Source organism: Gavialis gangeticus, unplaced genomic scaffold (genome assembly GCF_001723915.1).
Source record: "Gavialis gangeticus isolate Ggan-Ray unplaced genomic scaffold, GavGan_comp1, whole genome shotgun sequence".
Classification (NCBI taxonomy): Eukaryota; Metazoa; Chordata; order Crocodylia; family Gavialidae; genus Gavialis; species Gavialis gangeticus.
The window spans coordinates 22,310,457-22,324,936 of record NW_017728992.1 but is presented as its reverse complement, the minus strand read 5'-3'; the positions used below and the strand labels follow the sequence as shown (position 1 = coordinate 22,324,936).

At 42.1% G+C, this 14,480-nt stretch overlaps 1 protein-coding gene across 1 annotated transcript in view; it reads right to left on the bottom strand.

The window, feature by feature from the left end:
• Positions 1 to 14,480, bottom strand: part of FAM105A (family with sequence similarity 105 member A) — a 46,002-nt gene that overhangs the window by 13,652 nt on the left and 17,870 nt on the right. The window contains exons 2-3 of the mRNA XM_019521293.1: positions 231 to 390; positions 94 to 125 (exon numbers count right to left, since the gene is read on the bottom strand). Coding sequence (XP_019376838.1) covers positions 94 to 125; positions 231 to 390 — 192 coding nt within the window. The remainder of the gene's footprint in view (positions 1 to 93; positions 126 to 230; positions 391 to 14,480) is intronic.

The window sequence follows — 14,480 nt, the reverse complement described above, 5'->3', positions numbered from 1 at the left end:
TAAACCAGATTTAAGTCACATATTAGTTAATTTTGGCATTCTTACATTTAAAGGAAAAGAGATATAATATGAATTGATAACAGAAGAACTTACTTATGAATTTTTTCTGCAGATATCTACTCCACCTGAAAACCAAATAGTAAAAGTCATCAATAAATTGTTTGCAGAAAGTAAATATTTACTAAAACAAAATACCATAGAAAACTACAGATGGCATTGTAAACACATACCATTTCAACAGCTGTGCTAAGTATGTGTAGAGTCTTCTGCAGTACCAGAGAGCAGCAATGAGAAAAGACATGCCTAAAATTAGTAGTCCCTTTACTGCTTGCCACACAAGATGTAATGATCGGATGACAGCTGCTGTCCAAGACTGCTCTTCAATCCTTCCTAAAATCAAAATTATAACATGAACAAGTCTTTTACAAGAATTGTACACACCCCTTTCATAGCGACTCACACACCCCACATAGCCAACTGCAAACATTCAAAATAAGCCTGCCCCCAGATCATGACACTAATTTAAAAAATCACGAGTTTTAAAATAAAGAAGTCTAAAAGTCTAACTTCTTAGCAGTTAGAATGCATTTGAGTCCTGTTTTCAAGCTTTCCTGACCCCTCTACAACCCAGCCAGGGCTTACCACTTACTTTTAGACTGAAAGCTGAGATTTTCACCTAATCGCATCAACCAGGATGTAACTGGAGTTGTCAGTACAGAAGCACATTTGTTTTGGCAAAACATAGTAAAACAGGTTCCTGGTTTTTAGGCATACATACTTTATATTGCTGTGCCTTGCTCCCAAAGCCTGGCCCTTTGGGACTGAGCATTTTGGGCACCTGGGTCACAAAATAGCACAGATAAGCAGATTGAACATGGTAAGACCACAGGTGTAGCAGGGCACCTCTGTGCCTGATGCAGCCACGATTTACTGGGCACATGGGATTGCTGCCATCCTGACTGTGACAGTGCAATCAGCGACCACTGTAATAGTAGCTATTTTTGCATCCTCCTCAAAGGTGATGCCCAGAGCTACTGCTCTGGTTGCTTTGTTATGCTACTGGGCAAGACTGCTGCTGGAAGTAAAGGGATGCTTAAGGCTCTAGGTGGCAAGTTCAGGGTCAGGACACAAGGGAAGTTCTTCCCTTGGAAACTGCCAGGAGGCTAAAACGATAGCCTATAAGGATGGCCCTTCTCCTTTTTCAGAGGCAGAAGTCAGGGCACGCCTCTGTTACCAGGTACTTAAAAGTTTTTAGGATCTTTTGTTAATAATAAAAACAACTCTAAAGACAACTGCAAATCCAGGCAGCTTTAGAAATCTCAAAGGAGCTGTGCTAATTTATGATCACTGTGTTTCTGACCCTCTGTCAGTGAGTCTACTTATTCTTCAGGGACTGATTTTCCAAAATGTGGATAAATTGCATACTTAATTTACCCCTATGCTTAGAACTACTCTGTGTGTGTGTGTGTGCGCGCGCGCGCGCCATCACAAAGCTGGCAAGTCAGTCAGCAATGCAAAAGTCATCAACTTTGGGAAAGCCAACTTTCATAAGCTCAGGAGGCTTGTTGGCAAGGCCCTGAGAAACCGCAACTTGACCGGGGGGGAGGGGGGAGTGCATGATGAATGGTTGATGAGTGGTTGCAGTAAAAGAAGTGATCCTAGAAGCTCAAGGAGAGTCCATCCCAACTTGTAGGAAAGGTAGTAAAAGGGCTCAGCAACCCCTTTGCCTCAGCAGGGAACTCATGGACCTCTTACATCTAAAAGAGGCTTATAAAGGATGGAAGACAGGAAATGCCACTAAGGAGGAATGTGCTGCACTGGTCCGCACCTGTAGGGAGTCGACTAGGAAAGCCAAGGCTGCAACCACACTCTAATTGGCTACACAAATCAAGGACAATAAAAAGTCCTTCTTCAAATATGTGGAGAGTCGGAAGAAAAACAAGGGCAACACTGGACAGCTGACAACTGACACTTGGGCAAAAGCCAAACTGCTTAATAACTATTTTGTGGAGAAAAGAAGATCCAGGAAATGACAGGCCAATCAGTTTAACCTCAATTCCTGGAAAGATCTTAGAAAAAATTACCAAAGAAACCATTCTTGATAAGCTAAAAGAAGGCAACTTTCTGAGTGACAGCCAGCATGGGTTTGTTGTGGGTAGGTCTTATCTGACTAATCTCATTTCCTTCTATGACCAGGTGGCACACCACCTGGACAAAGGGGAAGAGGTAGACATCATACATTTGGACTTTTAAAAAGTCTCTCACCTGGAAAAATTGGGCAACTGCGGCCTCAACTACCTTACAGTCCGATGGCTGGGGAAACTGGCTCTGAGGTCGGACCCAGAGAGTGGTAGTTGATGGAATTGAATCAACATGGCACTCAGGGGCCATTGGTGTTTCTCAAGGCTCTGTTCTCAGACCTGTACTCTTTAACATCTTTATAAACGATCTGGACTGTGGTGTCAGAAGTGGACTGGCCAAGCTTGCTGACGACACCAAACTTTGGGGAAGAGTGTCCACACTTGAGGATAGGCTGGTGATCCAGGCTGATCTTGATAGGCTTGCAAGGTGGGTGGATGAAAACCTGATGGCATTCAATACAGAGAAATGCAAGGTGCTCCACCTAGGGAGAAAAAAACCCACATCACACTTATAGGCTCAGCACTTGCTAGCACCATGGTTGAAAGGGACTTGGGGATCATGACTGACCACAAGATGATTATGAAGCACCACTGTGATATCACCGCTTGCTCGTATCTACCGATGCATCTCGAGCAAGACCCAAGATAACATCCTCCTGCTGTACTCGGCCCTGGTGGGGCCGCAGCTAGAGTACTGCATCCAGTTCTGGGCCCCACAATTCAGTAAGGATGTGGAAAAGCTTGAAAGAGTTCAGAGAAGAGCCACATGCATGACCAGAGGGCTAGAGAACAGGACTTATGAAGACAGGCTGAGAGTCATGGGGCTCTTCAGCCTGGAAAAGCACAGGCTCAGGGGTGACTTGGTGACAGTTTATAAGTACATAAGGGGCATCCATCAGGATCTGGGGGAACACCTGTTCACCAGAGCACCCCAAGGGATGACAAGGTCAAACAGTCATAAATTCTTACAAGACCATTTATGCCAGACATAAGGAAAAACTTCTTTACTGTCCAAGCCCCCAAGGCCTGGAATAGACTCCCCCCAGAGGTAGTGCAAGCACCTACTCTGGCCACTTTTAAGGAACATTTGGGCACTTATCTTGCTGGGACCCTTTGACCCCACCTGACTTTGTGCCCCTTGGGCAGGGGACTGGACCCAATGATCTTACGATCATAGCCCTAATGTCTATGAATCTATTAATCTATAATCTGGGTATTTATGTGGACATATTTTTGAGAACTACTGTCCATGTCAAGAACACTGCTAATATAACAGCCTTATTCTACCAATCAGGAAATTTTGCTACGAGACATAACATTTAGATTGCCTGGAAACCAGGACCAAGCTTCTTCACATGAAAATGAGGTGCAGTTAAGAAGAGGCTAATATGTTTTACAGTTCTGCTCCTCCATTTATCCCCACAGAACACTTCAGGCCTGTGTGTGTGCTTAAGGCATGAATACAGCTGCTCACCTGACATGGAGGAGGGCTCTCCCTAGAAGTGCTGTTTCTGAAGAGTTCATGAATAATTTTACAGCACACATTCTACCAAAGTGGGTCCAAATACAGCCTAGCATTTTCTTCCACATGCTGCAGAAAACACTTGTCATTGGTCACTAACAGGTTGGTGAAAGTAAGCTGTATGAGCAGGGCTGGAGGTTTTGATAGTTGTAGAACACTCTATAGCAGCATTTCCCAACCTTTTTTGCCCCACGGCACACTTACCTAAATAAAAAAAGCACCATGGCACATCGGACACAGTGTGTGCATGTGTGTGTGTGCGTGCATGTGTGCATGCGGCCATCCAGAGGGAGGGAGGTGGGGAGGGTGGTGTGCAGCCAGCCGGATGGCATTTGGGGCTGAAGCCACGCCCCCTGCCTGGCTGGAGCCACGCTCCCCATCTGACTGTTGCTGCAACAGCAGCAGGCACGCTGCACCAGTGTGCCTGATGGTACACCAGTGTGCTGCGGTACACTGGTTAGGAAACACTGCTCTATAGCATCTTCATTCACAACATATACATCATTATTTAACAGTGAGTACCATTATTAACAAAGAATTTTCAAAGCAGCTAAATTGAGACTAATTATATGAAGTTTATATCTTGTCTGAAGTCCTGGTAAAATAATGAAGTTTTGGTGATTATTTTCCCTTCTTTCTGTGGCAAAGTCACCAGTAAACAACAGCAAACTGATAACTCATCTAAGCTTCTCTTAACCATACCAGCACCTTCTAACAGTCCACAACTGTTTATTCATCTGAATGGATTTGAATTTTCCTAACATTGTACAAGCTAATTCAATGCTGATCCAGTTTAAGCCAGGTTAAAAGTTACACAATGAAACAAAGACATTGAAACAAACTCCCTGCAAAACGCTAAACAATACCAAAACCCTCCAAAGATATAAAGAAAAAGAAAATACCTGCAGAAAAATTTTATCAAATCTATAAATTCCTGTTGGATTATTTGTTATGGACATATGTGTCTGTATTTGGATTTGATTAAACAAGGCAAAAAGGGACTACTAAAAGGCACAAACTTTTCCTTTTTTAAAATCAGACATGCTTTGCAAAGTGGCAGGGATGTATTTGACAAATTTTCTAACATCTAAGGCTTTTGTTTCAACTCCTTATTTAAAAAGGGCTCACATTGCTACATATTTAACACACATTTGTCATATTCTTCAACTGTGACATGCAGAGAGTTCCTGAATAGCCTGATATTCTGCAAAAAAAATCAGTCAATACTTAAAAAAGCAAAAACTGCCTCTTGAAATCCAATAAGATTCCTCTCATGGCATACAGCTATGACTATTTTCAAGGGGTTCATTAGTTGGTACATTCCTTCAGGATCTTGGGAGAGAGAAAGCTGTGTGCCTTCAATAAGAGATGTGCATTAGCAGCCTGCTAACACAAATATTTATTCTGATTACAACAGCACTTGTTCATTTAAGTATATAAATTATTCTGTGGGGTTTCTTATATCTTAATAGAAACAATGATATTAAATGTTGCAAGAATAAAAAAAACAACAACATAGACAAGCTGTAAAACCAACTCATTAATTATTTTGAGTTTACTACATTCTTCTTTTTAAAAAATCTATAACTCCCTGTGCTTAAAGCCCCCATTTTGCCACCTCCTGGAGCAATCCTGGTTTACCAGCAGTAATTTGTAGCCCAACAGACCCATTTTATACTGAAAAAAAACTAAATTGGGGCCTTAATTAGCATAGGTTTTAAGTATCAGAGATGTTGAAGTGGCAGCTCAATCACAAATTGCTCTTGAAAATGTTTCAAGACAATAGGAAATGTAAAATCCCTTTTACCTCACCATGTTCCCTTCTCTTAAATCAGTGGTTCTGAACCTTTTTAGACTCCAAACACTCCTCATTAGCCTCCAGGAACCCCCTGGAAAATGCCAGCTCTTAGCTTTCACTTTTTTCTGAAAAAATAATAGAACAATTCTATTATTTCAAAGAACTTAGAAAGACCACAAGTCAGAATGTTTTTGACACTATGGATGTCTATGTGAAATCTCTAGGTTTATTTTGTGAATCATGTATAGCCATTTGCAAACCTAACAGTACTAACTCTGTGCAGCACCCTTAAAAACACGGTAGTTGAGAATGATTGTCTTAAACCCTTAAAAACATGGATTAAGAAACAGATGGGTTGCATGTACAGTTCCAATACTGTGCTCATATCAACCTTTTGCATGGCTGGCTCAAACATCACCATAGTCCATGTAAAGATTGCATCCTCTCCAGTCTACAGAAGAGATTCACCTGAGGTTCTAACTGTGGCCGTGTGGGGGTCAACAATGAAAACTCTCCCCTTGGGCTCTTCTGCCACGCCTTGAAGTGATGGAAGAAAAAGAAGTTAATTCTGCACTCAATAATGGAATATTGGGTCTCTGGAGGTGATAGATGGGGTTCTGTGCGCCCCATTTCAAGAGGGATGTGGACAATATGGAGAGGGTCCAGAGGAGGGCCACCCGCATGATCCGGGGACAACAGGGCAGACCCTACAGTGAGAGACTGCAGGACCTGAACCTATTCAGCCTCCACAAGAGAAGGCTGAGGGGGGACATGGTGACCGTCTATAGACTCACTAGGGGGGACCAGAAGGGTTTGGGGGAGACGCTGTTTCCCCTAGCGCCCGCTGGCATAACAAGGAGTAATGGGCACAAGTTGATGGAGAGGAGGTATAGATTGGACATCCGCAAAAACTACTTCACAGTTAGGGCGGCTAGGAGCTGGAACCAACTTCCAAGGGAAGTGGTGCTGGCCCCTACCCTGGGGGTCTTTAAGAAGAGGCTGGATGCCTACCTGGCTGGACTCATTTGAGTCCCGTTTCTCTTTTGGGGTTTTTTGTTGTTCTCCCGCCCTGGCGGGGGGTCGGGCTAGAAGATCTACTAGGTCCCTTCCGACCCTTAATCTATGAATCTATGAATCTATGATAGCCACTTGCTCACATAAGCCACTGGTCTTTTCTCCCCATGCTCCTTTTGGAACAGTATAGCTCCTAGAGCTGTGCCTAACGTGTCAGTCTGTAGGTAAAAGGTCTTTTGCAAATTCAAGGTATACAATAACGGTGCCTGGTATAATGCAAGTTTGATGTCTTCAAAGGCCTGAACCACTTGGGTCATTCCATCTGACTGGATTTTTCTTACCTCTGGTTAGGTCTGTAAGTGAGGCTGCTATGCAAGCAAAATTTCTAATAAACTGGCGGTAGTAGTTAGCAAAGCCCAGAAAGGATCTCAGTTGTTTCAAGGTCTTGGGGAGGCTATACTGCTGCAGTGCATCAATCTTATCAGCTACTGGCTGGATTCTGCCTTGACCCACAATGAACCCTAAGTACTGGGTTTTGCTTTTCCCAAGGGACCATTTCTTTGCATTTGCAGTCAGACCTGCCTTGCATAGTTCTAACAGGACAGCCTGCAAGTGTTGGCAGCACTGTCCCCATTCTTCTGAAAAGGTGATTATATCATTAATGTAAGCGGACGCATATTCTTGGTGTGGGACCAGGACCCTGTCCATCAACCTCTGAAATGAGGCCACCGCCTTGTGTAGCCCAAAGGGCATCTGCTTAAAATGAAACAGTCCCCAGGGGGTACTAAATGCCACCTTCTCTTGATCTTCCTTTGCCATGGGTATCTGCCAATACCCCTTTGTGAGGTCTATTGTTGAGATATACCTGGCAGTCCCAATTTTCTCCAGCATGTTGTCTATTCTGGGTATGGGGTACGCATCAAACTCAGCTACCTCATTCACTTTCCAGAAATCTACACAAAGTCTGAGCAAAACATCTGGCTTAGTAACTATCACCAAAGGGCTCCTCCAGGGACTTGGTGATTCATCGATGATTCTCAGTCATTGCATCTGTTCAATCTTCTTCTTAACTGCATTGCACTGATGTCTGGGTAGCCTTCTCCACTGATTTCGGATGACAGCACACTGGAGTCTTAATATTATGCTCAATGCCTCATGCCTCCCCCGGGGTTTCCTTGAAGACATCTCGGAATTCATGTATTATTTCTTCCAATCCCTCCTGTCAGTTTTGTTCTAGAGTACCCTCCACCACTAGGTGCCTCCCAACCTTTGGAGATAGCTCTGGACCTCCCAGGTCATCTATGTCCCTGTCTTTCTGCATCAATCACCCCTCCTGTGAGTGCCACTTTTTCAAAAGTTTGATATGATAAATTTGTTTCCTTCATTTTGGTTCTATTCTCAGCACCTCATAATTTACTGGGCCACCTTCCTAACCACCTAAAAAGGCCCTTGCCAGCATGCCAGCAATTTGTGGGTATTGTCTGGAAATATCACCAATACCTGGTCCCCTTCTTGAAGTTCTCTTGAAGTTCACTTAAATGACTGTGTGACAATCATATAAGCGTTTGGGTGATGCTCCTAGCCTTCTCCAGTCTCTCCCTAAAATCCATTACCAGCTTCGGGGTCACGGATCTTCCTGGTTCTGATTCAATCTATTCTTTACATATGAGGTCAATTAGTCCTCTGGGCTGGTGCCCGTAGACGAACTCAAAGGGTGAATATTGTGTGAATGCCTGTGGGGCCTCTCTTACTGAAAACGACAAAGGTGGCAATATTTCCTCCCACTTACTGGGGGTTTCCTTGTATCACAGCTTGAATCATGGCTTTGAGGGTACGATTAAAGTGCTCCACAAGGCCATCTATTTGTGGATGGTATACCAATGTTCTGAATTATTTGATCTGCAAAGTCCTACAGACCTCTCGTAGGACCGCAGACATGAAATTCTTTCCCTGGTCTGTTAAGATTTCTTGGGGAATTCCTACCCAGAATACCCACTTCATAAGTGCTTCGGCTATCTTGGGTGCTGTCACTGATTGTAATGGGACTGCCTCTGGAAACTGGGTTGTGTAATCCACAATAACAAGGACAAACTGGTATCCTGCCCAGCTCTGAGGTAAGGGGCCTGCTATATCCAAGGCTATTTGACCAAAGGGTCACTCAGCCAATGGGAGAGGTATTAGTGGAGCTCAGGGTGGTTTCACACCACTGGTGATTTGGCAAGCTTTTGGCACTCTCAGCAGTACCGCTCAACCATTTTATAAATCCCAGGCCAGAACACCTGTCTGGTTAGCCTGGCTTCTGTCTTATCTCTCTCCATATGCCACTCCATAGGGAGGGTATGGGCCACTTGGAGAAGGGTCCTCCAATCAGATCAGGGCACCAATACCTGGGTCTGTTCGCCCCATCCCTTCCCCTTTCCACACAGTATAGAATACCATCCTTTACCTTGAACCATGGATTCTGTGCCATTGGGTTGGAGTCTAGCACCTCATATTCTCTCTTTGCCAGCCGCTCCCTCAGAATGTTCTGAAAGAGTGGTTCTTGGGTCTGTTCTTCCCGGAAGGTGTTATCGCCAATTACCTGATCCAAATCTAACTCCTCCTCCTCCTGACTGGCCAACTCTCCAAAACAGACTTCCTGGGCAAGGTCCTTCTCACCCCCTGGTTTTCCCTTTACTTGCATCACCACTTCTCACAGATGCTTGTGCCAGTCCTATCAGAAGCAGTCCTATTCAGGTGACCCAGGTAGTGGGATCCCATTTAGCCACAATAGCTGATAGTTCAAAAGCCTCTAGGAAGGCTTTGACATCATCTTGAGGGCACATCTTAGGCATCAGGGTTCTCCCCGCTTCCTGGGACCAGTGAAGTTCTTGTCCCAAAAAGGCAGCAGGTGCCCTAAAAAGAAAACCTGCCAGAAAAATCATGCATCAGAATTCTCCATCTGCACAAGACTTAAATTTCCCAGCACAGTGGTTTCCAAACTTGGTTCACTTAATTGTGGTGAAATGAAATGATGAGACCATCAAGCTTCCAGTCCAGCAGTGGTTTACATTAAACTGTTGTTCTTCCATATAGGGCCCTATCTGACTCTGAAAAATCATCAGAAAAAATCCAAACGTACGCAACTGATTATTGGTACTGGGGTGTCAAAAGGAAAAATGGATTCTTTTTAGTGTAAGTAGCTATACAAATATGAAGACCATATCCTTTTCAAGAAATCCAGCTTCCTTCTGTTCTGTTCTTAAGATTTTATGTCACAATCAGCAACAGGACAAGTGAATGCCATTCAGTTGAGTAGGTGGCTTATCAAGAGGCATATTTCTCTCTCCTTTCCTTAAAACAGGTTTGGTGCCCTGTGGCATTAAAAATAACAATATGGCTCATCTTGTTATGAAGGTAAGTGGGGTCAGAAAAAGTTATGTTTTGTATATGAATCAGACAGCAAGGTGTTCTTAGTAACTGCTAAATGGATCCCACTTTCCCTTCTGAGAACAGCAGAACCCAGAACTCCTAAATCTATGCCTTCCTTCTACCAGCATAATCACTAGACAATGCTCTTTCATGCACCCTCATTCCCCGCATTCTTTTTCATTCTGTTCTTTTTAATAAATAGATAGATGTGCAGCCCTTTAGCAGTTTGTCCCAGTCCCTTTGCATGACTGACACACTGGCATACATAAAGGCAGCTGACAATGACAGTGCACATAGTTATTCCTTTACCCCAAGAAACAATGATGTGGCTGTGGGATCTCAAGGTCCAGGCTTGCACATGTTTGGGAAGGTTACACAGAATACAATTCTTGTTCTTCAAGTTTTTTAATGGCTGATTTCCTTTGACACAGTTTTATGGTGAAAACTATTTTGCTGTCAGTTATATAGTGAGATGTGCAATGAAACAAGCATTCTACATTTCTTCAAGCTCTGATAGCCTATCAGCGCACACTGAAAGATTTGAAGACTGAGGTAGTGCAGAATGGCATTCAGTAAAATGGGTTCCATGATCCATCACTTTTGAAACCACTGCTTGGAACAGGGAGCCATGTGTAATAGATATATATAGCCTTTCTTGTCTGCGCTGAGTAGTTGCCTTCACAACTGAAGGCATGAGTAACTTCTGGTTCAGTTTAAGCAACAGGAAGTGATGACAGAGATCTACGAGAAGAGTAGGGAGGATAAAACATTACCAAATTTCCTTAATTTCAAACCAAGCTTTTTTAAAACTTAGATTTGCCTGATACCGGGCAATTGAATTTTCTATCAAGTGCAAATACTAAACCAGCTATGTATTAGCAAAAGGGTTACTAAAACGGTCAGACAGAAAATTTTTCATATTGCATTTTAACCCCATGCTCAGGAAATTCATTCTTTATCCACTAATCACATACTGTATACTTGAAACTAAGTAGATAAATTTCTGGTTCAGTGAAAAGGCTAACCTAGCCATACCAAAAAAGACACCATTGCATCTCTGTTGTCTGTAAGGCAGCTAAACCAGATTTAAACTGGAAGAAGGAAGAAGAGAGGACAATTAGAAACATTATTTAATATCTGTTTTGCTAGTTTCCTGTTGCAAATATAACAGATTACATCATTTGCATATGGGCCAAAAATAATGAAAAGTTTTACAGGGCAGCAAAAACACTCCCTCGACTTCACCAGGATTTCATGTATCACCAATCCACAGTTTAAAGAGGGAAACTATAAATAATGTTATTGTGACCAGCTGCAAAACCAAGATATGGCAGTAGGGTTATGCAATTAAATAGCTACTCCACACCAAACAAAATAAAACAAATTTTCCTTAATGCAGAGGGAAAAAAATCTACTTGCTGTGGTGACTGCAATGTACAATCTTTGGTTTGTAGACATACACTACCACAACCTTGTCCCCTTGCCTAAGAAAACAAACAAACAAAAAAATCTCTTCCATTGTATCAAAAGATGACATCAGTGGTATAGAGAAGAATGGCAATCATCATCAGCTTCTCTCACACTGTACACTAACCCCTGGGATTCAGTTTAATGGTCCTGGTACTTGCTTTTGCACTAAGTGAGCATACAGCTTGAAACTCAGATTGGTATCAGAACATCACATGGTAAAGGTCCTATTAATCAAGTGAACAGCTGCTTTAGCATTTGAGCCATTAGTTTCAGCAAAACCTCTCTCTCAGCTCCCTTGAACATGATTCTGAAACATCTTTCCAACAGGGCCCAAGTGCCTTTTGAAAAAATAACAAAAAAACCCACCAGGAATGTGGGATAATAGAATGGCCTTTGCATTCCCATCCTCCAAAACCATACAAAGTGATAGGGGCTACCATGCCTGTCCATCTGCTACTACCAGATGCATCCTCAAGACCAGAAGTGGGCAATGTTTTCTGACAAGGGGACTGAATGTCTGAAACTCAGATCCAAGATGAGCTGGTGTTAGGACCCAGGCATTGCTCCACCACTAGTACAGACAAAGCCCCCACATTGCTGAAAATTGCCAAGACCCCAGTTCCACGAGCCAGATCCTGCCTGTAGGTTATAGGTTGCCAACCCTTGCTCAAGACGACTGTTTGTTTAGAGAGTAATATTTTTTAATTTCTTCTCCAACTAAATTGTAACTGAGTTCACAAATTTTTAATGTCTGCAGGTTAAACAAGAACATACTTTAATAGACAGAAAACCCTAAGCTAGCAGTCCTCAAGCAGGGTGCCACACAGTGTTAGGTGTGCAAACACCTACATGCAAGTCATGAGATAAAAACAAATATTTTTTTCCTAACAGACTCTAGTGTCAATCTCTAGTGTCAAAAATAAACCTGAATCTCTAGTGTGAATCTCTAGTGTTGAAAATAAACTTGTTGGGGTCTTTCTGAGCTCTTTGCAACAGAAGAACTTCTATTATTTTTCTTTAATCATAAATGAGTGAAAGCTAAGAGTTGGTATTTTTGAAGGGTGCCTTGAGTCTAAGAAGGGTGAGTACCACTGTTCTAAACCTTAAGAACAGCACCATCTAATCAACTAATTATGCAGATAGAGCAATAGTTTCTTTTAAGGATTCCTACAATAACAAAGGTAAGCTTCAGTTCACAAGTCCATTCATAATCCAGTTTCCTTCAGAGATGAGGCATGCTCCAACACAGCTTTAAAAAGCTCAGACCTACTCTAATTAAACAAGGGAACACCTCATAGAGGAAAGCTTCAAGCACTCGGCAAGTCAAAGTAACAGGTGAACAGCATTACTCACTACAGGAAAGATAAATCAAGCAGTCCTTTCCCAAAGTAACTGGTGGAAACCAATATACATGTTACATTTGAAATGAAGAAAACCTTCCTGAAACTCCTGGTTATTTTCACTTTTAAATATTGTTATTTTTATTCATTGAAGTATTATGCCTCCTTCCTCATTTGCAGATGCTCCACTCCAGCCACATGCAGTCAAATGGTATTTATGTAAACTCAATGAAACTGTTCCAAGGAACATTTGCCTATTAAATAGGTATCCAAGTTACTAATGCTGCTCAGGGTTGTTTTTATTCAGCCTTTGTGGAGATTTAGCTCACTAAATGGCACATTTTTGATTGTTCTAAATCCAAACTGGCAGGAAAAAGGAATATTGCATTTATGTTTTCACCATGAAAAATTAAAATTGTATTTGCTTAAAAAGAAGCTTTTCTCTCTGACCTGCTTTAATACTGTATCCGGTTCACTAGTAACACCAGAAAGCAATTTACATTCTCTCTTCCCAAGCAAAGCACAAAATTACTGTGGACTGATGAGACTAATCTTCATGAACATCTCTCAAACCGCTAGCCACTTTATAGATACTAAGTCTATAGTGTCAGAGGTATTCTCTACTATATCAGCAGTTGCTACCACTAAGGATTCTTGCCAGAGATGGAGTTGTTTCTCTCCTTAATCTCTGCAATATTGAATTAGCAACAGTTTCAAGCACAGAATGGGTTAATTCAGGCCTCTATAAGTACTATAACTGATGAAACAAGAGGCTCTCTGAGGTTTCAGTCTTGGACAACTAACAGAAATGCATCACAGGGAGTTGCCTCTGCCCAGATTTTATATAAAGAATCACTGTCCAATATCAATGGAGCAAGCAATATCTCTATGTTCACAGGTGAGCCTCGCTCTGTGACCAGGCTACCCAAACCTAACCACTACTACTTATTTGTGTATCAGAGCACCAAGATGAGCAGTGACACAAAAGTGCACCTGTAACCCAAATTTACAAAGTTAAAAAAGATATCAGTCACTGAGCAACTAGAACATAAAAGGTCTGAACATGAGCTGTTTGAGAAACTAAACCTCTTTCTGAGCACATCAGATCTCTTAGGACACAACAGCAGCAGGGCTTGTACTTCGTCAGGCAAGTCATTAACTTTTATGCATGTTCATCAATTTGTCCATTCATACTCAGCAGTTTCCTAGCCCTGTGTCTCCAGTGCTTTGCAGCTGAAATGCTACAGCTGTGATAGCCAGAACCAAAGAAATTAATAAGCAATAAATATGTGCTTCTTGGAGGCATTTGGAACTTTTATCTAATATGAAGCTTGTATTTTTGTAACCCACAAATGTAACTTGTAACTGTTTGTGGAACTGACTAGGCCTCAAAGACAAAGCTATAGCTGTGAAATTAGCTGACCTAATAGTTCTTTCTCGATCAGAATTTAGCCTTGATGATGATAAAAACTGGATTCAACTGCCCAGTTTATCTAGTACATTTCAAAAAGGACATCTCAAAAAAGCATAGTCAGAGAGTTTTGAAGGGGCTGGATTTAGGCAGGGTAATGTTAATTTTAAACCTGAAGATGTTGCGTTGCAATTTGCTTATTAGATAAACCCAAGCTTGGGCAGTAACTTATTATAATAATTTCTAACACTGTTTAACCCCATAAGATAACAGCTATAAAGAAATATTATGAATGGCCATATAATTAAAATTAGCATAATTAGAATATAAAAGAACACACACGTCATAGTAACCCTTGGGAAGGACGGAACAG